Genomic DNA, 27,442 nt, shown 5'->3' with positions numbered 1-27,442 from the left:
GAGAGAGAGTATGTGTGAGTTGTGTGTGTGAGAGAGAGAGAGACCAACCTCCCTTTTCCTGGCACTGTTCCTCAACCATAGATATTATCTCATTTAATCTTTATATCAATGTCAAAGATTATGTGACTTGCCCAAGATCTCACAGCCAGTAAAGATGCGTACCTTGAATCACATCTTCTGCTACATTCAGTTATCATCCCACCTCTCCAATCCAATTCCTCAATTTCTGGAGCCCTCCTTGTGTATCCCAGTTTCCCCGTGGCCTCTGTTCTCTCCCTTAAGCTATGAACTTCTGAAAAACAGGCACTCTGCAACCTCAGAGGGTTTAGCAAAGGGGTGGGACATATATAAGAAACCCTAACAAGGGTGTCCAGCATTTTGGCGTCTCTGGGCTGCCCTGGAAGAAGAGAGTTGTCTTGGGCCACACATTAAATACATTGTGACACTTAATCGCAAAAAAAAATCTCAGAATGCTTTAAGTAACTTTACAATTTTGTGTTGGGCTGCAATCACAGCCATCCTGAGCCACATGCAGCCTGTGAGCAGCAGGCTGGACATCCCTATCCAAAGAGATGTTTGTTTCATTAATCAGTAATTATACTTACTCCTTGCTGATAAGGTATTTAATTAGATTGCTTTTCTCTTGTTATTCTTTGTACAACTTCTCTAGTTTGGGCCCAAAACACATACCTAGGTGCAGTCGAAGTGACAGTGAAGCAGGCTGCTGGTAGAGAGAAAAGAGGAGCTTCCACTTCCCTTCCCATTCCCTGGGGTCTGTGTCTCTAGCTCTCCCTGGCTGAGGTCAGCTCAGCTGCACTCAGGAAATCACTTTGTCAGGGAAAAGAAAGGCAATTTTGGAGCTTGGAGCAGCCAGAGAGCACTAGGCCCTGGGTTGCAATGGTTAGAACTACAGATCAATTCCTCCCACTCTGGTCTTTGACCTACAAGGCAAAAAGTTTTCTCAGCAGGCAGGCCCTACCCCGGAAGCATCCGGAGACGTCCTGGACTTGACCACAGTTGTTACAAATGATGGGCCTGCGGTAGAAGCTGAGTCTGCCCAAGGCCCAGGCAATTACAAATCCATTCTCCAGGGACTTTATGTCTTATAGAATCTGATAAGAAGGGACAGGTCTCAAGAGCTACTTGTAGCAGATTCTCTCCATTTGCAGTCCTGATGACACCCAGCCATGCCTGTCTTTGGCTGTAGCCCCAAGAGCAGTCTAGCAGCCCATACGCCTTAGTTTAGAGGTGATTTCTATTTCCAGAGAATTGCTGAGGGTGCACTTTTTATCCACAACGGGACCCACTGCTCTCTAACGGGGAGGCACAAAGTGCTATGCACATGCAGTGCATGTGTAGTTACTACTTGGCCAACAGCATCATGCACGTATTAGTTGCTCCACAGGCACGTTTTGCTGCATGAATGGACCAGTGGAAGCAGCAAACCTGTCAGGCACTCACCCCTCAACCTAAAACATTCCTTTCTCCTAGGACTGAGGCTCTGGAGCTGACAGTAATGGACCCAAGTTTTCAAAAAGCAACTTGGCAATCTGTTGCAAGAGCCATAAGAATGTACTACTTTTTGACCCAACACCCCCACTTCTGGGAATCTGTCCTAAGGACAGTCTCCAAATGATTGATACAAAGACTATGTAGTAACATGAAATATTTATGATGCAATGATAAACAAGTCTAGAAGAACTGACCGAGAAATTGGCTGGAATTAATAGTAGTTGTATTAGAGTAATGAATGTATTGGAGATTCTTTTTCCCAAACTTTAGAATATTGATTTTACCCTCCTTTGCCCCTCAGAGATAATCAGTCAGGAACCTGGCAGAAGCAGCATGCTCAGACGGAGTAGGTGACAAAAGTTTAATGAAGGGACCCTTGCCTGTTTCCAGTCCTTTTCACCCTGGTTTCTTCAACTCTCAGTTACTCAACAATTACGGAGTATCTATTTATTTTCCAGTGAGGGGGGCAGACTCTCAAGTGCATAAATTGTCATAAATGCAATAATAAATACAGCCATTGAGTGCGATAAGGAGCACAGGAAGAAGCAAACTCAGGAGGGAGGTGTGAATCAAGGAATGCTTCAAAGAGGGGTGGTCGATGTGCGTTCAGTTTTGAAGATTGCCTGCTGAAATGAAAGAGCCAAGACCTGTAGGAAGAAAAAAGCAAGGCGTAATATGGTGCATTTAGGACATTACATGTGGGTCTGCTGGGCTGGAAGAAACACTGAGTGGGTGTGAAGAAACTGTGGGAGATGAGGCTTTAGTTAGATCATGCTGATTGCTGTGTTCCAAGTGCGTTTGTGTTTTGGAGTTAGCAGATTTGCATGTTAGAGATGACTGGCCTCAGTGAAGAGAGTGGACTGAATGGGGCAAGGGTGCAGGCAGAGAAGAGGGAAAAGGAGGGTTTGGGTCTTGGCTGGGTGGGCCAGCAGATACCCTTTCTCAGCTTTGGCCTTTCCTGACTTACACTTGGCCAGCTCCGTGCCTCTCCGGGATCTCCCTCCCTCTTCCTCCCCCGAGGGCCTCCGAGCGGGCGGGGAGGCGAGGCTAGGGGTGGCCCTGCCTGGGTGGTCGCCTGTACTGCCCCCCGCAGCGCCGTTGCCTAGCAGCGGATCCGGGTAATTTTCGGGCCCCTCAGCCAATGGGAGAGCGTCGCCTCTGCCCTCTCCCTTTTTCTGGGGCTGCAGACGCCTTCCCGGCACTGCGGTCGCAGCCTCCATCCACGCCGGACTTCGCCTGCCGGCCGCTGGTAGCCCTGCGGGCACGCGGAACTCACTCGTTCGGCTGCTGCCTGCCCCGGCCCGCACTGCCTTGCACTCCTCCAGGTCACAGCCACCGCGGACGCCGGCACCCGACCCTCACCCATGCTCCGTGCCTGAGCCACCCAGCGCCCCAAGGGCTTCAGGCCAGCCTATGGGGGCTTCCAGATAACGCGGGTTGGGGGTGCTCAGGCCCCCCATCTCCGCCAGCATGGCTGGGCCACCGCCCCTCGGGGGGCTGCCCCCAGACTACACACCCCCAGCTAGATCCACAGCACCCCAGGTGAGTAGAGGAGAAGCCAGAAGAAGGAAGCTTAGGACCGGGTCTGGGGACACCGTCTGTCACTCAGGCCTATGCAAGGTGGATTGTCTCTAAGCGCCTTGTGTTACTGTCTGCCTGGGAAAGGTGTGCTGTGTGTGTGTGTGTGTGTGTGTGTGTGTGTGTGTGTGTTTCTTCTGCACCTGACCGCTGAGAGTGTCTGTGGGTTCATTTCTGTCCACCTGAGAACAGGTGTGTGTGTATGTGTCCTACTCTCAGAACACAGGTTTCTGCCTCCTCAGGTGTGTATTGGGTGGGAGGACAGGGAATGAAGTTAAATCTTATTCCAGGTTTGGCCCTGCGTCTCTGTAGGTCCTCCCTGGCCTGCATCCAGAAACCAAGACGCTAGGGCTTGGCAGAGGGTGTACCTGGGGAGAAAAGGGAAGAAGGATGTCATGCCTTGTTGCAGTAATGCCCACTGACCCTTCTCTTTCTATCCCAGATCCTAGCTGGGAGCCTAAAGGCTCCGCTCTGGCTCCGCGCCTACTTCCAGGGCCTGCTCTTCTCTCTGGGCTGCAGGATCCAGAGGCACTGTGGCAAAGTGCTCTTCCTGGGACTGTTGGCCTTTGGGGCCCTGGTACTGGGTCTCCGCGTGGCCGTCATTGAGACAGACCTAGAGCAGCTCTGGGTGGAAGGTGAGTTGTGGGCCCTGACCATGGCTGCTTGGGTATGGCGAGCCCAAGGCAAGAACAGGGCGAGGAGCTGGCTACTGAGTTCAGGTGGGCTCGGCTCTGGGTCTGGAGGGGGCACCTGCCCACTGGGACCTGGGCATCTGGGAGCACTGCTCCCGCCCATACCCGTGAACAGACACGTGCAGGGGATGGAGCCCCAAGAAGAGGTGCACCGAATGGTGATCTCTGTGTGCGTTCAGCGTGCATTGCCCACCTTGTCTGTGAATTTTTGAGCTTCATGGCAGGATGTGCAAAGGTGACTAGAAAAGACCCCTCTTTTAGTAGCAAGGAAAGTAAAATGTGGGCTGAAATGTAATATACAATATAACCCAAAGCAGAATATGATTGTGTTGGATAAGAGAAGGCAGGGAGCAATCACATCTGACCAGGAGACCCAGAAAAGTTAGAAATGGAGGCCTGGGGAAGCCGAGTGAGTCAGCCAGCAGGGCCCCAGAGAGAGAGGCCCCTGCAGACATGAGTGAATCTGCACTTTGAAGCAACAGCAGGGTCCAGTGGGACCAAGTCCTCACTTCCTAAGGGAAGAAGGAGATGAAAACCGTTTCTTATGAACACTTTCGGCATAGCCCTCTCCCGGGCCGGTTTCACATGGCAGCCCTTTACAGACTCAAGCTCCCCTCCATTGTTGCCCAAACATTTGCATTTGTGGGCTCCTCAAAACTGCCCCAGCCCTGGCCCACACCCAAGGGCAGGGCTCAGGTTAGAGTCTCACACCCTTGAGTTGTTTCAAATGCTGGCAAGCTCCGGGATCCAGAGCAGATGTTTCTTGGAGCCTCCCTGCCCGCCTGCCTGCCTGCCCGCCCGCCTGCCTGCCTGTTGGGCTCCCACACCCCGTCCCCACCCTACCCCCGGCCCTCTGCAGGCTCTCACACACACACTCGGCCAGCCCTGGGGTCCAGAGCAGATGTTTCTCTGCGCCTGCCTGTCTGCCTCCCGCCCCAGGACACACAAGTGCGCGCACGCACATACACATCCCCACCCACGGCACTGCCGCCTGGGTGGTCCTAAATTACTCTGGGATTTCCTGCCACAATAGAAGCTGTCTCCCCCTCTTCCTTCTTCTCCATTCCCCAGATCTTCCTCATCTCCGCGCTGCTTGAACCTCGATGTTTCATCCTCTCTCCTACACTCCCACACAGAGCAGTCTGGATCCCACCAGATTTTTGCTGTTATTTGTGGGAGAGTGGTGTAAGAGCATCGTAGACAATTCTTAGGACTCTTTCCTTTATTTCAGAACACCGTTCTGGTGTGTATTGGCCAGGGCTGGGGGTGAGGTAAAAGCAATGATCTTGACCTGATCTTTTGTCTGTACTTCTGTAGTTGAGGCTTCTCCCAGCAATGCCCTAGGCAAGGAGGAGCTGACCAAGGTGAAGATGGAAAGGTACGGTCTCTTCCTTTCCATTTTGCTAATCCAGAAAGCAAAGGAAGAAGCCCGACCTTGGCTATCAGAGTTCTGGACCAGAGTTCAGGGTCCCCTCTCCAGCTGTCCTGGTGAGAGCTGGAGTGTGACTGAAGCTAAAGGGCTCAGAGGTGGATTGTTCAAATAAAAACCACGACATAGAGCCTGACCAGCACTTACAGAAACAGGGACAGACGTGGTTGAAACGGGAGCTGTCCCTGATGATGAAAGCCATGTAGCCATGCTGTCTGAAGGCAGGGCGTGGCCCCACACCAGCGGCCAGTGGAACCACCATCTACTCGAACACCCAGAATTTCTCTCTGAAACCTTGGAGGTGAGCCTCAGTTCTCCTTGCTCACCTAGCTGGTTACTAAACCAGCAGTTTCTTCCTCCTTCACTTCTCTTGTAACAGACCCTCCTTCCCACTTCCGTGGCCATTGCTCTAGTGGAAGCCTTTTTCACCCTCTGGCAACACACCTCTGATTGTATCATTTAGACTGCTGTTAGCCCCGTGAGAGGGGAGGGAGGGAGGGAGAAGACGGGTTCATTATCCTCTGTGACAGGACATCTGGCAGCAGATAGCAGACCAGCTCCAGAATGGTCAGTTCAGCAACTAGGGATGTCAGCATGGACCCAGGTCCTTGCCAGCCTTCTCCTCTGCCTCCTTCAGCGTGTTGGGCTTTTGTCCTCAGGCTTATCACCTCCTTGTCATGGCTGCTTCAGTGGCAGGAAAAAAAAAGTCCTCTCTCTCTCATATCCATTTTTAAATGTAAGGGAAAATTGACCGGAAGTCCCCTACTGACTTCCCATATGGTCACTTTGGCAAGAACCGGTAGCACCCTAGGCCTAAGTCCTTCACTGCGCAAAGGCAGTGGAATTACTGCGATGGCTTCTGAGACTGGTCGGAGGGGCCCAGCTGCCCTGAATCACAAGGCCTTTCAGAGGATGGCCAAGGAAATCAAGGTCCCTTAGAGAGGTGACTGATCCTCTGTGCCCCTCACCTTCAAGTCTGCCTCCACACTGCCCTTCTGTGGCGTACCTAAATCTTGCCAAGGCAGGCCCCATGAAGAGTCCTTCCACCGCTTTCTACTAGGTTTGGGGGACTCTCGGGAATCAAGTCCCAGCTTCTTTGCACACTTCCTAGGCCTCCCATGTCCTGACTCTGCATGGCGTCTGCAGCACTGCCTGAGCCTCTGTGTCAGCAGTCCAGCAGTGCCTAGCCTTCGACACTTCCCTGCGCGCCTTGGTGCAGAACGGCTTTTCCCGATTCCATCCCCTGGCCAACTGCCACTCATCATCCACAACTTGCTCCAGAATATGTTGTTAGTGATGAAAAAGTCAGGTCATCTCACTTCTCTGCCTGAGCCTGCTCCCATTTCCCTCTGCGGCAGCCCGAGACCCTACAGTAGCTCACGGGCCCTCACAGGTGGAATTTCTAGACCGAAGATGAACATTTTCCGATCCGCACTGCAGCATTGCCTTTCCCCAAGCACTGGACCAAATACACTCCCATGGTGGGCCGGATGCACTGCTGTAGCCAGCAGCGAGTGCCGTCAGTTTTTTATTTTTGCTAATTAGATAGATAGCAATTTGTTGCTCTTTTCATTTACATTTATAGAATTACCTATAAGGTGTGCTCTTTTTACATGCTGGCTAACAGTTATATTCTCACCTTTGTAGGCATTAAAGTTTGGGGTATTTTAATCTTTGTTTATTGATTTTAGAGAGAGAGAAACATCGATTTCTTATTCCGCCCATCCATGCATTCATTGGTTGATTATTATATGTGCCCTGACCGGGGATCAGACCCGGAACCTTGGCGTATTGGGACAGTGCTCTAAGCAACTGAGCTACCTGGTCAGATCTAGGCATTAAAGGGTTTTTGTTTGTTTGTTTAATTGATTATGCTTTTACCGTTGTCACAATTTTTCCCCTTTTGCCCCTCCTCTACCCAGCACCCCTTATCCCTCAGGCAATCCCCACACCATTGTTCATGTCCGTGGGTCATGCATATATGTTCTTTGGTACTCCCTTTCCTGTACTGTACCTTACATCCCCGTGGCTATTCTGTAACTACCTATTTGTACTTCTTAATCCCCTCACCTCTTCACCCATTCCCCTACACCCTCCTCCCACCTAGCAACCATCAAATAGCTCTCCAGCCCCTGGCTGGTGTGGCTCAGTGGATTGAGTGCTGGCTTGTGAACCAAAAAGTCAAAATGCTCTCCAGATCCATGATTCTGTCTCTGTTCTTCTTGTTTGCTTAGTTTGTTTTTAGATTCAATCATTGACAGATATCCATTTATTGCCATTTTTTTGTTCATAGTTTTGATCTTTTTCTTAAATAAGTCCCTTTAACATTTCATACAATAGTGGTTTGGTGATGGTGAACTCCTTTAGTTTTTTCTTGTCTGGGAAGCACTTTATCTGCCTTTCAATTCTAAATGATAGCTTTGCTGGATAGAATAATCTAGGATGTAGGTCCTTGCTTTTCATCACTTTGAATACGTCTTCCCAGTCCCTTCTAGTCTGCAAAGCTTCTTTTGATAAATCAGCTGACAGTCTTATGGGAACTCCTTTTTAGGTAACTGTCTGCTTTTCTCTTGCTGCTTTTTAGATTCTTTAACTTTTGGCATTTTAATTAAGATGTGTCTTGGACTTTTTGCGTCCATCTTATTTGGGACTCCTTGTGCTTCCTGGACTTGCATGTGTGTTTCCTTTACCAAATTAGGGACGTTTTCTTTTTTTAGTATATTTTATTGATTATGTTGTTACATTTGTTGCATTTTTTTCTCCCATTTATCCCCCTCGCTCTGCACCCCTCTGCCCACCAGCATTCCCCTCCTTCGTTCATGTCAATGGATAGCACATGTAAGTTCTTTGGCTTCTTCATTTCCTGTACTATTCCTAACTGCCCCCCCACCCCATCTATTTTGTGCCTACCAATTATGCTTCTTATTCCCTGCACCTTTTTACTCCTTTCTATCCCTGTCCCCTTTCTGCTGATAACCCTCCATGTAATCTCTATTTCTGTGATTCTGTTCCTGTTCTAGTTGTTTGCTTAGTTTGTTTTTGTTTTTAGGTTCAGTTGTTGATAGTTGTGAGTTTGTTGTCATTTTACTGTTCATAGTTTTAATCATCTTCTTTTTCTTAGATGAGTCCCTTGAATACTTCATACAATAAGAGTTTGATGACGATAAACTCCTTTAACTTGACCTTATCTGGAAAACACTTTATCTGCCCTTCCATTCTAAATGAAAGTTTTGCTGGATAGAGTAAGCTAGGTTGTAGGTCCTTGCCTTTCATGAAGTTGAATATTTCTTTCCAGCCCTTTCTTGCCTGCAAAATTTCTTTTGAGAAATCAGTTGATAGTCTAGTAGGAACTCCTTTGTAGGTAACTGTCCCCTTTCCTCCTGCTGCTTTTAAGATTCTCTCCTTACTTTTAATCTTGGGTAATTTAATTATGATGTGTCTTAGTGTGTTTCTCCTTGAATCCAACTTCTTTGGGACTCTCTGAGCTTCCTGGACTTGCATGTCTATTTCCTTTGCCAGATTGGGGATGTTTTCCTTCATTATATTTTCAAATAAATTTTAAATTTCTTGTTCTTCCTCTTTTCCTTCTGGCACCTCTATGATTTGGGTGTTAGAACATTTAAAGTTGTCTCAGAGGTTCCTAAGCCTCTCCTCATTTTTTTTAATTGTTTCTTCATTCTGCCCAATTGAATGTTTATTTCTTCCTTCTGTTCCAAATCTTTGATTTGAGTCCAGTTTCCTTCCCTTCACTGTTGGTTCCCTATATATTTTTCTTTATTTCACTTTGCATAGCCTTCACTTTTTCCTCTATTTTGCAGCCGTACTCAATCATTTATCTGAGCATCCTGATTACCTGCATCTGATAGGTTGGCTATCTCCTCGTCACCTAGTTCTTTTTCTGGAGTTTTTATCTGTCCTTTCATTTGGGCCATATTTCTTTGTCTCTTTCTTTGTCACTTGTTATGTTGTAAGGGGCAGAGCCTTAGGTATTCACCAGGGTGGGGCAATCCACTTCTCTACGTTGTGGTGCTGTATGTGGGGGAGAGGTCCGAGAAGGAACAATGCTGCTTGCTTGGCTCTGTCCCCCCTTTCAGTCTCCTCCCTTGCTGCCCACAACCAGATTGTACCCTTTCAGGTGCTGATTCCCAGGTGGGTGGGCTTATATACATTCTAGGACCCCATGGGCCCCTCCAACAGACTCTCCTATGAAACTAGGAGTTTCTCTTACTGCCGCAACACCCACAGGTGTTTACAACCAGAGGTTTTGAGGCTTTAGTTTCCTGCACTGGAACGTTGGGTTGTGTAGTCTGTGTCACTCCCTAGTTGTTCCTCCCCACTTATCTGCACACAGATGTGGGATGTCCCAGCCCACCACCCCTCACCTTGTCGCACCCCAGCTTCATGTCTCTGCCCCTGCTGCCAGTCTGGATGAATGTTTCTTTAACTCCTTGGTTGTCGGACTTCCGTACAGTTTTATTTTCTGGCAGTTCTGGGTTTTTTTTTTGTTTTGAAATTGGTTGTTATCCTTCTTTTGATCATGTGAGGAAGAGAAGCATATCTACCTGTACCTCCATCTTGGCTGGAAGAGGGGAAGTTTTCTTTTATTATTTTTTCAAATAGTTTTCCGATTTCTTGCTCTTTCTTTTTTCCTTCCGGCACCCCTATGATGCAAACATTGGTACACTTGAAGTTGTCCCAGAGGCTCCTTACACTATTCTTGTTTTTTCTTTTTTTTTTTTCTTCTTGCAATACTAATTGGATGTCTTTTGCTTCCTTATGTTCCAAATCATTGATTTTGATTCATCCACTCCACTGTGCTAATTCCCTGTAAATTGTTCTTTATTTCAGTTAGTGTATCCTTCATTTCTGATTGGGTCATTTTTATGGTGTTGACATATATACTAAGCTCCTTGAGCATCCTTATGTCCAGTGTTTTTAACTCTGCAACTGATAGATTATTTATCTCCACTTTTGTTTAGTTCTTTTTTTGGATTTTTGATGTTTTTTCATTTGGTCCATGTTTCTTTGTCTCCTCATTTTGGCAGCCTCCCTGTGTTTGTTTCTATGTATTAGATAGAGCTGCTATGACTCTGTGTCTTTGTAGCATGGTCTAATGTAGTAGGTGTCCTGTAGGGTCTAGTAGCACAGCCTCCCCTATCCCCAAGCTGGGTACTTGAGGTGCACCCTCCATATGGGCTGAGTAGTTCCTCCTCTTGTAGTTGAGTCTTGACTGCTGTCACCAGGTTAATGGGAGGGTTTACCCAGTCCAGTCAGGTGGTAGAACTGTCTATGACCCCTGGCCACCAACCACCTCCCTTTGTGGCTTGTGGAGGTGATTGGGTGATGGTGCTCTGACGTGGTCTGTAACTTCCACTGGGTGCACAAGCTCTGGAGTTTCCCAAGTGGTACAGGCCAAGGTCAGCCACCACTTGTGTTATTTTCAAGAGCCACTTGGTATAAAAAGCAACCTGCAGATGGCTGCTGCTAGTATGGTAACCACTTAGCAAGAGGTATGGGTGACTGGGCTCCAGTGTTGCTTGTTTGTGCAGATATAGGAAGGTCTGAGGCCTACACCAAGCCAAGCCACTCATATGGAAAAGCCACTGTTAACAGCTTGGGTGGGCCCTTAAGTTGGATGGAGCAGGGCCTTAGATAATTGCCAAGGCGGGGCAAACTGACAGTCAGGTTGATGGGGCCTCAGATGGTGCCACTGCACTGTGGCTCTGTGTGTGGGTGCAGAAAAAGAACAATGGCCACTGCCTGCAGTTCTGTCCAGGAGGAAGCTTCCCCCAGCTCTTACCCTGATGCTGGCCAGACACTTTAGTTCCTCCCCATGTGCCACTAACCTTTTAAGCTGTTGCCCCAGTGCTGGAACCCAGAGGAAGTAAGTCCACGTGAAGGTTCTTCAAAAGAAGATGCCTGAGAATCCTGCAGTTTCTTCCACTGACCCAATCCCCACTGGTTTTTATAGACAGAAGTTATGGGGACTTATCTTCCTGGCACTGGAGCCCTTGTCTGGGTGGTCTGGTGCTGGCCTGGGATCCCTCACTCCCAAGATATTACCCGCCCCCTGCCCTCCAATTTTTATCCACCACATGTGGGTGTGGGAACGGCCTGTTCCTCGTCTCCACATCTCCAGGTCCCCACCCCTCCTACCTGTCTGCACGAATGTGGTTTCTTTAACTCCTTAGTAGTTGAACTTCCATACAGCTTGATTTTCTGATGGTTCTGAGTGATAGTTGTTCTGCAGTTTATTTATAATTTTGCTGTGGTTGTGCGAGGGTGTGAGCCATGTTTACCTATGTCTCCATCTTCCAAAGTTTTTAACAAATGTCAGTGTGATGTCTCCTCCCATTTTCCTACTTCCTCCCCACTCACAGCTATTTTTTTTCTCCAGTTCTTTCTCATTTTTCTATTATATCATTTCTGTCCCAGCAACTATTGAATAATCACTCCACATCTGTGCCTACTGCATGCTGGGAAATTTCCTAGGGACTTTGCATTGATTCTAATTCTGCCAAGGTAGGCACTGTCCTCATTTTACAGATGAGGAAACTGAGGGTCAAGGAGACTAAGTAATTTGCCCCAAGTACAGTATCAGAGCTCAGGCTCAAAGCCAGGTGTATACACAACCTGCGTGCTCCCCCCGCACCAGCTGTCTATTCCTGCCCGTGTAATACCTCCCAGTCCATCTGTCCTCATGTCTGTCATCGTCATTGTCAGCAGAGGTTCATCTTTTTCTGTTTCTCATTTTTTTTTTCAGGATTCAGGATTCTTTGTTCTCCCTGATGTTGGGTTTTAAGTTGTCAGTATTTCTTCCTCCTGCTTTCTTATTAGCTTTCTCTGGATGCCTTCCTTCTCCCACGCCTCCTTCCCCTCAGCACACCCTGACTGTGGGGAGTTTATCTTGGTCCCCCCTCCTCGCAGCAGCTCTGGGCTGGGAAAGCAGTGGGAGTCTGAGAAGGAAGAAAAAGAGTAGACGGACGTGGGCCGGTGGCTGTGTGACACTGGATTCACAAGGAGAGGGCTATCAAAGTTATTTGGGGTGGGGGGGGATGTGAACATACAGGTGAACCTGTTTTGGGGGGTTACCAAGGGTTTGGAGCTCTCATGAGTGAGGAGATTATGTGGGTTTGAAAAAAAGATTGGAGAGCATGATGATCTCAGGTGGGGCTGGGACTCAGAGAAGCCGTGTGTGTGGGCCCCAGGGGTGGCAGGGACCAACAAGAAGGGGCCCCAAACAGGGAGAGGCAGAAGTGGGTCTCAGACCAGACCAAGCCCACAAAGCCTCCGGGTGGTTTGACACTGCCCCTCCCCCTCCCCCAGGCCAGTCAGGTGGTATCCCCTCGCAGCGTCCTCGTCCTCGCCTCCCCCGAGCCCTGCCCCAGTGACCCTGCCCCAGTGACGTGGGGAAGCTCAGATCAAGGAGGCTAAGGCAGGGCTGGCGCGCCGGGACTCCCTGTTGTCTGGACAGAGAGCCTGGTGGAAGGGACCTGCAGCCCGTTCTTCCCCTCGGCCCACTTTGCTCTCACCTCTGCCAGGGCACACGAGCTGGTTCCAGGTACTTCCCACGTGAGCGAAAGCAGTATGTGGATGGCAGGCACCACACTGAGAGACGTCTGATCTCCCCCTCGCCTGTGCCCCCGCGGGGCCCATAATGACCAGGCCCTCCCACACCTACCCTCTTGGCAGAGCAGTTTACAAAAGGGTAAAAGGGTGTAAATCACTGCCTGGGGCAACCCAGACTAGGAACCAGCCCCAGCCCTAGGCCTGTTCCTTTTGGAGACCCTCACCATGGCAGCCTCCCTGTTGGCCCCCTCTGTCCCTCTTGTCCTCCCCACCGGAGCAGAGCGAGACCGAGCGACAGCCCCCTTACCAGGATGCAGCCATAGCCCCAGCCCTGGCCCAGCTCATACTGCTCTCATGTGTGTTTTTTTTTTTATATCATCACCTGAACATATGCTTATTGTTTTAGAGAGAGGGAGAGAGAAAGAGAGGGAGAGAAACATCAACATGAGAGAGAAACCAACCAGTTGCCTCCCACACGTGCCCCAGCGGGGACTGTACCCACAACCCAAGCATATGCCCCAACCTGGAAATGAACTCACAACCCTTCGGTCCGAGGGACAACGCCCAACCCACTGAGCCACACCAGCCAGGGCTTATCTCTCAGTTTTTAAGTTACTTGGCCCAAACCTAGCCAGCCTGGTTCCTGCTTAAATCTTAGACCACACAAGAATTCCATAGAGCCACACCACTGAGGCCCTGGCTTTCCCAGCAGAACTCCAGGTTCTGTGTGGAGGGACTGGAGCCTGGGGAGTCAGTGTGGCCCACTTGGCCTGGGAGGTGTCCGTGGGTGAGGGTCCCAGGGCCCCCAGAGCTCTGACCCACCAAGGCTCTTCCCCCTGAGCTTCCCCTCTCTCTGCTCCGGCAGCGGGCAGCCGGGTGAGCCAGGAGCTGCAGTACACCAAGGAGAAGCTGGGGGAGGAGGCTGCGTACAGCTCCCAGATGTTGATACAGACCCCGCGCCAGGAGGGAGAGAACGTCCTCACACCCGAGGCACTTCGCCTCCACCTCCAGGCAGCCCTCACCGCCAGTAAAGTGCAAGTATCGCTCTATGGAAAGTGAGTCTGGCTGATCCCCTGAGCAGCTGGGGGCGAGGCATGCTCTGGCAGGGCCAGAGTGGGAATCGCCCTCGTCTGCTGACCTCCTGCGCCCTGGCTGCTGCAGGTCCTGGGATCTGAACAAAATCTGCTACAAGTCAGGAGTTCCCCTCATCGAAAACGGCATGATTGAGCGGGTGAGTGTCGTGGGCTGTCCTCTGAGACAGGGTGGAGGTGGAACCTTCTCTGCAGTGGGGGGAGCTCAGAGAGACTCCAGGAGGCTAAAGGTCAGGGTGGGGGGTTGCAGAGGGCGTCCTACATAGGTCATAGGGAAAAGAGCCCAGAGACAGGACTGACGTGGCCTGGGGTATCCCTGGCAGATGATCGAGAAGCTGTTCCCGTGCGTGATCCTCACCCCGCTCGACTGCTTCTGGGAGGGAGCCAAACTCCAAGGGGGCTCTGCCTACTTGCCGTGAGTGCCGCTGCCGCTGCAGCTGCCCCTGGGCCCTGCCTTGTGGGGTTCGGGGACTTCCCCAGTGGAAAAGGGGCGGGATTAAAGATGATGATCAAAACCTCACCGAGGGCCTAGTGACCCCCCAAACCAGGGTCAGAGCAGAGCGGCCCCGGGCTCTCTCCATGCCACCGTCCCTGCACTCCGCGGGAAAGGCAGACCTTCTGAATCGGACAGAGCAAAACAGAGATCTTGAGCAAAGGAGAAGAAAGATCCCCAGAAAGAGACTTTGCCAGGGACACTTGGCAAAGAATCAGCTAAGCTGTTGCCCAGGCCGGAGAGAAAACCTATTAGAAGCAGGTGTCCAGGTGGTCGTGTATTAGAGCTAAGGGTAGAAGGCTTGGGAAGAGCCCCGGTGGGTCTTTTCTGGGCCTTTTGCACCTGTTCCTGATACCCCCCTCAGCCCCTTGTACCTGCCCACAGCTCACTGCAGCAACTGGGTTGGCTGGAGCGGCCTGGAGCTCCGGGAAGCTTGGCCTCACCCACCCTCCATACAGAGGAGGGTGGGGTACAGCATGGGTCCCCTAGGAGCAGTTCGGAGGGTGGGGATTGATCCCTGACCCTTACCAGCCGTGGTCTCTCCCTCAGCGGCCGCCCTGACATCCAGTGGACCAACCTGGATCCCGAGCAGCTCCTGGAAGAGCTGGGTCCCTTTGCCTCCCTTGAGGGCTTCCGGGAGCTGCTTGACAAGGCACAGGTGGGCCAGGCCTACGTGGGGCGGCCCTGTCTGAACCCTGATGACCCTCACTGCCCGCCCACTGCTCCCAACCGTGACAGCAGGCAGGTGGGTCCCAGCCCAGGCTACTCTCCGCCCCTCCCCCTCCTCCTGTGTCCCTGGGTTACGGAGGAGAGCCCCCTCTGCTCCTCGCCCTGCCCTCCATCTCCTGGACATCATTACCCTGTCTGCACCGTGTTGCACGCCTGGACCTGTCCATTCTTCCAAGGGACCCTCAGGTGGCACGGGAATCTCTTTGTCCTTCTCTAAGCCCAGAAAGGCTGGACTTCACCAAAACAGATGTGCACAGGGAGACCAAGGACAGATTAGCTGAACTCGAGCATCACACCTAGTTTCCTGAGTGTCTTCATGGCCCTGGGAATGTGGACCTTTTTCCAAAATCAACCAAAATTACTCCGTCCCCGGCCCCTGCTCCCTCTTGTGGCCTGTCCTCTGCCGTTCACTTCAAGCATGAGAAAGCGGCTCAGGACACCGTCATCTACGCGTGGGGCCCTCAGAGCTCCGTGGTTCCTGGAGGTGCCAGCCGGAAGACCACAGCCAGGGCCTTGAGTGACAAGCCCCATCTCTGACCCCCTCCAGGCTCCCAATGTGGCTCAGGAATTGAGCGGGGGCTGCCACGGCTTCTCCCACAAGTTCATGCACTGGCAGGAGGAGTTGCTGCTGGGAGGCATGGCCAGAGACCCCCAAGGACAGCTGCTGAGGTAGGGCCTCCCCTGGGACTCGGCAATGGGACCCCAGACTGGGCACCCACACTCCGACTCCAGGCAGCTCTGTCCAAAGCCCCCAGCGCACCCCGCGCTGGGCGTTCAGGCAAGCTCGGACACGTTCTCCTGCCCCTCTCCAGGGCAGAGGCCCTGCAGAGCACCTTCCTGCTGATGAGCCCCCGCCAGCTGTACGAGCACTTCCGGGGTGACTACCAGACACACGACATCGGCTGGAGCGAGGAGCAGGCCGGCACGGTGCTGGAGGCCTGGCAGCGGCGCTTCGTGCAGGTCGGTGTGGGCGTGGGCGGAGCAGCGCCACGCCCCGAGGCCGCGCGCCCCTCCTACGCCTCAGACCCGCCCCATCTCTCCAGCTGGCGCAGGACTCCCTGCCTGAGAACGGGTCCCAGCAGATCCACGCCTTCTCCTCCACCACCCTGGACGACCTCCTGCACGCGTTCTCCGAAGTCAGCGCCGCCCGTGTGGCGGGAGGCTATCTGCTCATGGTGGGTCCCGTCCTGGTACCTTGCCCGCAGCGCCACCCGGTCCCTTCCCGGGGACCCCCGTCCAAGACAGTGTCCTCTCTCCCCACAGCTGGCCTACGCCTGTGTGACAATGCTGCGGTGGGACTGTGCCCAGTCCCAGGGTGCCGTGGGCCTCGCCGGGGTGCTGCTGGTGGCCCTGGCTGTGGCCTCGGGCCTCGGGCTCTGCGCCCTGCTCGGCATCGCCTTCAATGCTGCCACGACCCAGGTACACCAGGTAGGGTGGATGCAGGGTCCTGCAGCTCTGGCTGCTCAGTTCCTGCAGCTGCCCACCCCTGTGCCCCTCCAGGTGCTGCCCTTCTTGGCACTGGGCATCGGCGTGGATGACATATTCCTGCTGGCACATGCCTTTACAGAGGCTCCATCAGGGACCCCTCTCCAGGTACGGCCTCACTCTCCAGCCTGGGCCCTCCCGACTTCAGCATAGGGGTGGTCATGAACCTCCCTGTGCCTCAGTTTCCTCATCTGTAACTGGGCGTAATAACTGCTTGTATCACAAGGGTTGATGAGTGGATTGGCGAGAAACTTCAAGTCGAGTGTGCGTGCACGCACTTGGCGCTCAATGCACGTGCGCTGCTGCGTGGCCGTGGTCCCTCCTCTGCCGTCCCAAGTTCCCAAGCCTCCCCTTCACTCTGCCTTGAAGCCTCACGGCCCCTCCCCTGTCCTGGCAGGAGCGCACGGGTGAGTGTCTGCAACGCACGGGCCCCAGTGTCGCGCTCACATCCATCAACAACATGGTTGCCTTCTTCATGGCCGCCCTGGTCCCCATCCCCGCACTACGGGCCTTCTCCTTGCAGGTGAGGCTTCACAAAGGGGCCCCGGGCTCAGGGTGGGCGTGGAGCTGGGGACGTGGTTCATCCAGCCTTTGCGCCCTTCCTGTCCGTCCCCCAGGCAGCCATCGTGGTTGGCTGCAACTTTGTAGCCGTGATGCTTGTCTTCCCAGCAGTCCTCAGCCTGGACCTGCACAGGCGCCACTGCCAGCGCCTGGACGTGCTCTGCTGCTTCTCCAGGTGCTGCCCTTGTCCCCAGGCCTACCGCCCCACCAGGCCTTCCTTCCTTGGCCCCCTCCCCTCCTGTCCCCTCACTGGCATTTCTAGGCACAGACCCATCACTCTGTCACTCTGCCTTTTTCAGCCCCTGCTCTGCTCGAGTGATTCAGATCCTGCCCCAGGAGCTGGCAGATAGGACAGTACCAGTGGGCATCGCCCATCTGACTGCCACTGTCCAAGCCTTTGCCCACTGCGAAGCCAGCAGCCAGCATGTGGTCACCAGCCTGCCTCCCCACGCCCACCTGGTGCCCCCACCTTCTGACCCACTGAGCTCGGAGCTCTTCAGCCCAGGAGGGTCCACACGGGACCTTCTAGGCCAGGAGGAGGGGACAAGGCAGAAGGCAGCCTGCAGGTCTCCGCCCTGTGCCCGCTGGAACCTTGCCCATTTCGCCCGCTATCAGTTTGCGCCCTTGCTGCTCCAGTCACACGCCAAGGTGAGACCCCACGCCTGGAGGGGCTGGGGTGGGCCAGGGCAGAGGCTCAGGTGTCTCTGGGCCCCAAGATGGGCTGGGGGCCGGGCCCAGCATCTGCTGGCCGGGGGCATCCCTGGGCTTCCATCCGAGTTGTCCTCTCCCGCAGGCTGTGGTGCTGGTACTCTGTGGGGCTCTGTTGGGCCTGAGCCTCTACGGAGCGACCTTGGTGCAGGACGGGCTGGCCCTGACAGATGTGGTGCCTCGGGGCACCAAGGAGCATGCCTTCCTGAGCGCCCAGCTCAGGTACTTCTCCCTGTACGAGGTGGCCCTGGTGACACAGGGTGGCTTTGACTACGCCCACTCCCAACGCGCGCTCTTTGATCTGCACCAGCGCTTCAGCTCCCTCAAGGCCGTGCTGCCCCCACCCGCCACTCAGGCGCCCCGCACCTGGCTGCACTATTACCGCAGCTGGCTACAGGGTAGGAGGCGAGGAGACCAGGGGGAGGGCTGCTACAGGCAGGTGCCCTGGGGCCCCAGGCTAACAGCACCCTACCCTGTTCACCCCCAGAGATCCAGGCTGCATTTGACCAGGACTGGGCTTCTGGGCGCATCACCCGCCACTCGTACCGCAACGGCTCTGAGGACGGGGCCCTGGCCTACAAGCTGCTCATCCAGACCGGGGACGCTCGGGAGCCGCTGGATTTCAGCCAGGTTGGGAGAGGGCCGGGAGGGTCAGGGCGCACAGAGGGGGCTGGACCTCACAGGCCCAGGCCTTCAGCCCTCCCTGCCTCTGCAGCTGACCACGAAGAAGCTGGTGGACAAGGAGGGGCTGATTCCACCCGAGCTCTTCTACGTGGGGCTGACCATGTGGGTGAGCAGTGACCCCATGGGCCTGGCAGCCTCGCAGGCCAACTTCTACCCCCCGCCTCCCGAGTGGCTGCATGACAAGTACGACACCACCGGGGAGAACTTCCGCAGTGAGTCGGGGGGAGACAGCAAAGCCTCGGCCTGGGCCCCTACCCTGAGGCCCTGCCTGCCGCTCCCTGTGCTCACTGGCCACCCTTCCCTCTCCTTGCCGCCCCCTCCCCTCCACAGTCCCGGCGGCCCAGCCCCTGGAGTTTGCCCAGTTCCCCTTCCTACTGCATGGCCTCCAAAAGACTTCGGATTTCGTGGAGGCCATCGAGGGGGCCCGGGCAGCATGCGCAGAGGCAGGCCTGGCCGGGGTGCGCGCCTACCCCAGCGGCTCCCCCTTCCTCTTCTGGGAGCAGTACCTGGGCCTGCGGCGCTGCTTCCTGCTGGCCGTCTGCATCCTGCTGGTCTGCACTTTTCTCGTCTGTGCCCTGCTGCTACTCAACCCCTGGGCCGCTGGCCTCATAGTGAGTCTGCAGGGTTGGGACCAGAGAGACCCAGAGCTCCCCCACCCTCCCCTGCCTGTCCCATCATCCTTCCTCCCAGGAGCCCTGTGTGAGCACTGCCCTTCCCAGGTGCTGGTCCTGGCGCTGATGACCGTGGAGCTCTTTGGCATCATGGGTTTCCTGGGCATCAAGCTGAGTGCCATCCCTGTGGTGATCCTCGTGGCCTCTGTGGGCATCGGTGTCGAGTTCACAGTCCACGTGGCTCTGGTGAGCATAGGCACTGCGGGAGGGGCAGGCCAGCTGCCTCCGTGGGCAACACATATTCATCCAGCCCCTGCTACATGCTGGGAACTGTTTAAGAATTGGAGACATAAGAGCAATACATACAGGCTTTACCTTCAAGGGGCTTATATTCTAGAATGTAGTGTTAAACAGGTGAATGAATAAATAAATAAGCAGCCATTTCAGTAGGGAGGGACAAAGACCCGACCAGAACGGGGTAAGGACAGAACGGAGGAGAGGAAGTGGGAACCGGAGATTCCTGCGGATGCTTCACCATGAAGGGGGTCAGAGCAGCGGGCAGGCAGCGGGCAGCCATGGGGGTGAAGGAGGGCGTCCGCCAGGACAGGGGACGGAGGACGGAGGCAGGCGCGGCCAGAGGAGGCATGGGAGGCGGAGGGAGCCACGGAGCAGCTGGAGGCACCAGCACAAACCTGGCCAGACCCCGCCAATGGCCCCCTTCTTTTTCTGCCCAGACAGGCCTGTTACCATTCTGGTCACAAGAACAATACGGGTGGGGGCGGCGTGCAGAAAAGTTCAAGGAATAAAAATCCTCTAAATGCCACGCTGAGAAGTAACTTAGCACTTTATACTGTCCATCCTCCCAGACCAGGGTGCACAGTTCACTGTCTCCGTAAAGGGCCCAAGAGTGAACACTTCGGGCTGGCTGTCATCGAGTGTCTACTGCGACTCTGCTACTGTAGCAGCAAAGCAGCCACAGACAGCACAGAAATGAGTGGGTGTGGCTGTTTAAACAAAACTTTATTTACAAAAATAGGTGACAGGCTGTGGTTTGCCAGCCTCTTCTAGACACCGCTCTGTGTCTCGTCAGACACATCTGTACGGTGCTCTACACAGACTCACACATGCTGCCTGGATAGTGTCCAGGAACTCAGCTCACCTGGCCTTCTTTGGGCCGAGGCATGGAGGACCCTCGGGGACAGATATACAGAAGTTGGGGACACGAGAGTTGGCCGTGGCTGGCCGAGGAGCAGCTCTAGGACCACTTTGTTCCCCCAGGGCTTCCTGACCGCCCAGGGCAGCCGGAACCTGCGGGCCGCCCGGGCCCTAGAGCACACTTTCGCCCCGGTGACAGATGGGGCCGTCTCCACGCTGCTGGGTCTGCTTATGCTTGCTGGTTCCAACTTTGACTTCATCGTAAGGTAGGGGAGGGCTGCGGGCGGGGAGCCAGGGCCAGCCCATGCCCTCCTCAGAGCCTGCCCAAGCTGCCCTCCCACCCCCTTCTAGGTACTTCTTCGTGGTGCTGACAGTGCTCACGCTCCTGGGCCTCCTCCACGGGCTCGTGCTGCTGCCCGTGCTGCTGTCCATCCTGGGCCCCCCGCCAGAGGTGACCATTCCTTCCCTAGCCCAGGGACGAGGTGGGACAGGCAAGGGATAGAGCCAGGACAAAATGCCCTCAGTGGTCAAGAGACAGGACTCAACTCACAAGGATCCTCCCCATGAGGTGGCACCAACAGAAAGGTGGCAGCCTGCCCCTTTGCCCAGACACTGTGCCCCTGCCCCTCATCTCTCCTGGCTTCTTTTTATAAAATAGATTTACTGAGAGAGAGAGACAGACAGAAACATCCATTTGTTCCACTTATTTGTGTATTCATTGATTGATTCTTGTATGTGCCCTGACCAGGAATTGAACCTGCAACCTTAGTATTTTAAGATAGCGCTCTAACCAACTGAGCTACCCGGCCAGGGTTCTCCAGGCTTCCTTATAGAACCCACTTTAGCCTTTAGCCTTCAGGGTCCAGTGCAAGGTGCACGGTTTGTCCTGGGCCTTGACACCCTGTCCATTGTCAGCTGTCATATCCTGCTAGAGGCCCATCAGGCTTCCCAACAACCATGGCGATGCACCAGGGAAGCGATGGAGGAGACTGAGGCTCCAGCAGCCCCTGGGCTCACTAGGGATGGTGTCTGTCCCCAGGTGGTACAGATGTACAAGGAGAGCCCGGAGGTCCTGAACCCCTCAGCTCCACGAGCAGGAGGGCTTAGGTGGGGGCTGCCCCCCACCCTGCCCCAGAGCTTTGCCAGAGTGACTACCTCCATGACCATAGCCCTCCACCCACCCCCGCTGCCTGGCGCCTACATCCACCCAGCCTCCGATGAGCCTGCTTGGTCCCCTGCTGCCACACCAGCTGCCAACAATTCCAGCAACCTCACTTCCAGGGCACCATGTCTGGCCTCTGAGTGAAAGAGCAGCAGAAGCATGGAGACTGCGTGGGCCACATGGAGTCACTGGGAAGCAAGGGGTGGGTTACTGGGTGCAGGACAGACTCCTGGCGAGCTCTGCTTCTGCTGCTGCTGCTGCCCGTCTGCCAACACCCCTGCCCTGACTCGGCCGTCACTGACCTCCCTGATACCCTAGAGGACCGACACCCTCCGGGCCAGGAGCAGCCGCCCACAGCGGGCCCTGAGTACCTGTCCCTGTGTCTGGGCAGGGGTGAAAGCCAGCACTTCGGGCTGCAGTGCAGCCCTGCTCCCGCCACCCCACCCCACACCGCTGCCCCCAGCAGGCCAGGCCTGAGGGATCCTCTCGCACCTTTGCCAGTCCTGGCCCGCCACTGCTCGGTGACCTCTGGGCAGGCTGTGTCCCCCTGCCCACCTCCTACCACATAACTTATTTATATGGAGATGTTTATTTTTGTAGTTTGTACAGATGTTAGCTATGCTCAAAGTTTTATTTTTAAAGAGTGAAATATATTCTATATGAACTCACCTCAAATGACTTTGGTGCTTTTCTTTCCGACAGTGTTGGAAGTTTGCAAGTAGAAATGTCAGGACATAAGGTCCTAGGGCCACTCTGTTCCTAAGTGGGGCAGGCCCCGTGTTCTAAGCTGTTGTCACATAACTGTAGTTCTCGTTAATTCACCCAGAAGTAAAGACGATATTCAGCAAGCATGTGGTCATGTACTGGGTAATGGTCTGGGTGAAATGCTTAGCACACAAAATGATATGAATGTTTTTATTGTGAAAACCAACTACGTGGCTTTCAGAGCCATCCTAACCCAGCCCGGCACACTTCACCAGACTCATGGCCCACCTTCCTGTTTTGGCAGCATGGGGGGTGTGGGTGGAGGGGCACAGCCATAAACAGCTGGGACATGAAACGGAAGACCAGGCAAGTGGCCGTTGCAGAGGTGCGGACAGCAGGTGCCGGTAACACTTTAGGAGTTTTATGCTCAGACCAGCCTCCAAGACAGGCCTCTTCGAGTCAGGGTCAGCCTGGTGCCCCAGAGGCGTGTTTGGCCAGAGACCTGGGGAGGCTGGTGGGGGTGGGGGTGAGGGGAAAACTGTTCTGAAATTGTGTTAGCAACCAGTGAGCCACAGCATTTAAGCTGTTTGTTCTGGGAAGGTTGAACAGCCCACAGCACAGAGGTGTTGAAGACTCTGGCCACACCCCTGGCTGCAGCACAGCACCGACCCAGTGGGAGGCAGGATTATTGCCTTTCCCCAACTATTCAGGGCTCGGTCTCAACTGATGCACACACCCTGGTTCCAGCTGCCCTGAGAGCTCCGCCTGCTCACCCCTCACCCATCACACGCAAGGCCAGATCATCATGTTCCGACCAAAAGTGAAAAAATAACTAAATAAGCCTAATGCAGCTGAATCAACACTAAAATTCCTAAAAAGACTTTAAGAGAAGTGAGTATGCAGTTGGATTGGAACCTCAAGTACAGGGTGTGTTCAACACGACCAAGGGACAGAAGCTGCTGGATTTGGGTCCAGTAGTGTTTGGGCCACTAGCAGAGCCCATCAGGCTGGCACCGTGCAAAGGCTGTCGGCCCACGGCACCACTGACCCACTGAGCGGCCCTGGAAAGTCATTCTCTGTGAAATGGAAAGATCAGAGACTGTCATATATCTTTTTCTTTCAGGGTTTTAAATGAAATCCTTTTTCATTTTGTTAATTTTTACAGAAAGAGGAAGGGAGAGAGAAAGAGAGGGAGAGAAACATCAATGTGTGAGACACATTGATCGGGTTGCCTCTCGCACATTGCCAACTGGGGACCCGGCCCACAACCCAGGCATGGGCCTTGACTGAGAATCGAACTGTTGACCTTTCGCTTCGCAGGTCAGCATTCTATCCACAGAGCCACACCAGCAGGGGATGAAATCCTTTGTGTAAGAAATGACCTGGCATCTCAGAAGTGCTCTCTATATTTTAAAAAATGTCTTTTTTAGAGAGAGAGAGAGCAGGGAAGGGAGGAAGAGAAACATTGATAGGTTGCCTCTTACATGCCTAGCCTGAAACCCAGGCATGTACCCTGACTGGGACTAGAACCTCAACCTTTCAATTCATGGGTTGGTGCTCCATCCACTGAGTCACACCAGCCAGGGCACAAAAAAATTATTTTTCTAAAGATTTTAAAAAACTTAATCCTCCTGGCTGGCGTAGCTCAGTGGATTGAGCTCGGGCTGCGAACCAAAGTGTTGCAGGTTCGATTCCCAGTCAGAGCACACGCATGGGTTGCAGGCCACAGTCCCCAGCAACTGCACATTGATGTTTCTCTCTCTCTTTCTCCCTCCCTTCCCTCCCTAAAATAAATAAATAAATAAAATCTTAAAAAAAAAAAACAAACCTTAATCCTTACCTGAGGACACATTTATTGGTTTCAGAGAGAGAGAGAGAAATGCCAATCAACTGGTTGCCTCCAGAATGCACAGCAACCAACATGCACCGACTGTGGTGGAACCCTAGGCGTGTGCCCTGACCAGGAATCAAACCTGCGACCTTCAGTGCATGGGAAGACACTCTAACCAGCTAAGCCACACTGACCAGGGCAGTGCTCTCTATTTTTGTAGTTTGTGTAGATGTTAACTTTGTTGAAAGTTTTTTGCTCTGATTGCATGCTTAGGGAGAAAACCCTGAAACATGGGATGAAGGGTGTGTCCTGGTATGGCAGCAGCTGAAGGGATTCCAGCCAGTTGGAGCTCGACCGCCCCAGGAATGGTCAGTTCTGGGGCACTGACCACAACCAGTCTCTGGGACAACAAGTCCCACTGCCTGTGAGGCAGCGTACCCTGTGTGGCACCTTGTGCAACTCAGCCTGCTGACTTCCACACCTTCTCACCCCGGCCCATCACTAACAAGATAAAATCCAAGCCGAGGCCCAGCTCCACTTGTTCTCTGCTCTCACCCCATCTCTCTCTGTGTCAGAGCCCTGCCTGACAAGCCACATTGTGCACAAGAATTACTTTCACTGTTTACCTCTCATAGTTTCTCTTCTGCTATTCTCTCTGCTAGAAAACTGTTTCATCTCCCCTAGACTGAACTATCCTTCAAGATAAACTGAATGCTGTCCTGGCTGGTGTGGCTCAGTGGACTGAGTGGTGCCCTATGAATTGAAAGGTTGCCAGTTCAATTCCCAGTCAGGGAACGAGCCTGGGTTGTGGGCCAGGTTCCAGGCTGGGGTGTTTGGGATGTGTGAGAGGCAACTAACTGATGTACCACTCACACGCTGATGTTTTTCTCCCTCCCTTCCCCTCTCTCTAGAGGTAAATAAATAAAATTTTTTATTAAAATAAATAAATAAATAAAGTTGATGCCACCCCCTTGGGGGCGGGGTGATATGCCGCCTACGTGATCCCTCGGTCCCTGATTGGCGGTGCTGGACACTCTCTACTTCTGTCCCTGGAACTGTGGAGCGCCTGCGGTTATGGAAGAACAGCACCAAACCTCAAAGATTGGGACTTAACCCCACCCTCCCAAGGTACCCGGCCCCCAACAATGACAGAAAAGCCCTTCCTCTCCAGGCAAACCGGGCACGGGTTCCCGGGTGGACCGGCAGAGAAGAGAGGGAGATCTGTAGCCCCAGGGTCCCCACGGCGCCACCCGGCGGGGGCAGCTGGTGTCACAGACCGGCCCGGAGCCGCCTGCGATTTGCATACCCGTGGTGCACCACGGAAACAGTTCACGGCGCTTGGGTTCCAGCCCCACGGGAATCTGTCCACTGTTGCAGGGCACACTGGCTATTGGAAGCGTGTGGTCCATTCAAACAGGAGGCCGGGAGCGCGCACCTCGCAGGCACTAACAGCCGTAAGTGTGCTGGGGTTGGCTCGCTCTGGCAGGTTCCGAGCCCAAACGGAAAGGCATACTCTGGTTTCTCTTCAGATCGTATAAATCTTTCGCCTTTTACTAAAGATTTCCGTGGAGAGGAACAATTCTGAGTTTTGAAGTAGTTTTTTGAGGCCTTGTGTTTTACGAGGCTAGTTTGTAGAAGTTAAAAAACAGATGTTAGTTTTCTTAAATAAGTTATTTTTACAGCCACTGATAGATAGCAGAGATCCTAAGAATTACTTGCTCAACCCACTTATACCATAGAGGACAAATTTAAGATCTCTAAGCTGAACCTGGCTTTCCACATCCTTTTATTCTTCATGGCACTTTGTTTTACCCAGTATTCTGTACTGGCCTCTTGCATGATTGCTAAATACAAGGCAACTGGTAGGCTGATGTGGCCCCGGGGCTGAAAGTGAGTTTAGTGAGTTTGACGCTGTTGATCTATACACTATTTCAGGACGCTGTAAACACTTTGAGGTCTCAGAGCTGGTGACCTCTGAGTCATGCAGAAATCTGCCAGTCCCTCTAACTCCCACATTTTTTGCTTCATACATTTTACCTCCTCCACTCTTACCCCCGCAGTCCAAGAGCTCTGTTGGCGGGTTCACGCAATAGGCTCCTGACACTGTTCTCTTTCAACTGTTCTCCCCACCCGACTGACCTTCCCCCTCTGTCCTTCCCAGTCCTCTGCCAAACTATTTTTTTAACATTTTCACTTATTTACATATTTTTATATTTGTTTTTTATTTTTCAAGATTCATTTATTTGTTTCAGAGAGAGGGAGAGAAACATTGATGTGAGAAGAAAAAAAAACATGGATCTGTTGGGTTCGCAAGCTGACACTCAACCCACTGAACCACACCAGCCAGAGCACAGTCATATTCATTTTTAAATGCAAATCTGGCCTTGGCTGGTGTAGTTTAGTGGACTGAGCACTGGCCAGTGAACTGAAAAGTCACCAGTTCAATTCCCAGTCAGGGCACATGCCTGGGTTGCAGACCAGGTCTCTAGTTGGGGGATTATAAGTGGCAACCCGTCGATGTATCTCTTACAGATTGATGTTTCTCTCCCTCTCTTTCTCCCTACCTTCCCCTCTAAAAGTAAATGAAACCTTTTTTTTTTTTTTAAAGATTGGCACTTTGGCATATTGAATATTTTAAACTGAAGGAATTTGAGAAAACAGGAAAATCACTTTGACCTCCCCACTACACCCCACCCCACCCTACCACCCCACCCCACCCCACCCTATCTGTGAGACAGAGAGATATAATCAGATCACTGGAGAGGAACAGGGAGGGACCTTAGGAGGAGTTTGCTGAGGCAATGGTAAACAGTCTAGGTAGGACAGGATTGGCTGAGAAGCTGAATGTTTCCAGGGTGCATGGAAAAAAGCAGGGCAGAGGCTGGTTTGCTGGTTTCCTGGCTTCCTGGCTCCCTGGCCCCATGGCCCTCTGGCTCTCTCTCTCCAGTATGCCTGGGTGATCCTGCTGCCACTGCCTGTGTTTCCCATTGGGTGGTATTTTAGAGGAAAAGAAACTCGGGGCACAGCCTAGGAAGGAGCTGGCCTGGCAGAGGCAGGGTTATTCTCCCTTGGGTGTTCTAGAAGGGACAAGCTCTGAGGCAGAAGCCTGCCATTCTTCCAAAATTGTATAGCTTTTGTAGCTTATGTTGTTTTAGTTCTTAAACTAACCCTCTGGAAATAAGATAATTAAAACTTACAGGGGGAAATGATAGAATTTAGGTGTTAAAGAGTTTAGCCTTAATTGACAGGCTTATGTGATTAAAGTTGTAACGAAACAGTTGAAGAGTTTAACCCTGGCTGGTGTGGCTCAGTGGATTGAGTGCCGGCCTGTGAACCAAACAGTCGCCAGTTCAATTCCCAGTCAGGGCACATGCCTGGGTTGTGTGCCAGGTCCCCAGTGGGGGCATGTGAGAGGCAACCACACACTGATGTTTCTCTCCCTCCTTT

The 27,442-nt window shown here is 53.1% G+C and overlaps 1 protein-coding gene and 1 non-coding gene across 5 annotated transcripts; both read left to right on the top strand.

The window, feature by feature from the left end:
• The first annotated feature begins 2,704 nt into the window (after window positions 1–2,704).
• PTCH2 (patched 2) lies at window positions 2,705–22,099 on the top strand. Of its 4 annotated transcripts, XM_045859022.1 has the most exons (22): window positions 2,705–3,054; window positions 3,533–3,725; window positions 13,646–13,835; window positions 13,942–14,011; window positions 14,195–14,286; window positions 14,914–15,109; window positions 15,641–15,762; window positions 15,906–16,053; window positions 16,137–16,268; window positions 16,357–16,512; window positions 16,594–16,686; window positions 16,976–17,101; window positions 17,196–17,314; window positions 17,439–17,787; window positions 17,933–18,245; window positions 18,335–18,477; window positions 18,563–18,743; window positions 18,862–19,142; window positions 19,251–19,388; window positions 20,421–20,563; window positions 20,649–20,748; window positions 21,337–22,099. In XM_045859022.1, the coding sequence occupies exons 1-22, from the start codon at window positions 2,983–2,985 to the stop codon at window positions 21,601–21,603; spliced, it is 3,624 nt and encodes a 1,207-aa protein (XP_045714978.1). In that variant the 5' UTR covers window positions 2,705–2,982; the 3' UTR covers window positions 21,604–22,099. The 4 variants fall into 4 exon arrangements, with proteins under 4 accessions (XP_045714978.1, XP_045714979.1, XP_045714980.1 ...); XM_045859023.1 differs by lacking the exon at window positions 21,337–22,099 and having other exon boundaries at window positions 19,035–19,142; window positions 20,649–20,791; XM_045859024.1 differs by lacking the exons at window positions 18,862–19,142; window positions 19,251–19,388; window positions 20,421–20,563; window positions 20,649–20,748; window positions 21,337–22,099 and having other exon boundaries at window positions 17,933–18,069; window positions 18,158–18,245; window positions 18,563–18,696.
• A 3,405-nt stretch (window positions 22,100–25,504) lies between these two features.
• Window positions 25,505–25,621, top strand: LOC123832392. Its single transcript, XR_006788046.1, has one exon. It is a non-coding gene; the product is annotated as a U5 spliceosomal RNA (small nuclear RNA).
• Window positions 25,622–27,442: the final 1,821 nt, after the last annotated feature.

This window comes from Phyllostomus hastatus, unplaced genomic scaffold, assembly GCF_019186645.2.
Source record: "Phyllostomus hastatus isolate PE091 unplaced genomic scaffold, TTU_PhHast_1.1 phas_scaffold_182, whole genome shotgun sequence".
NCBI lineage: Eukaryota > Metazoa > Chordata > Mammalia > Chiroptera > Phyllostomidae > Phyllostomus > Phyllostomus hastatus.
Note: the sequence above shows the minus strand (reverse complement) of the source record. Positions and strands in the feature narration are given on the sequence as shown.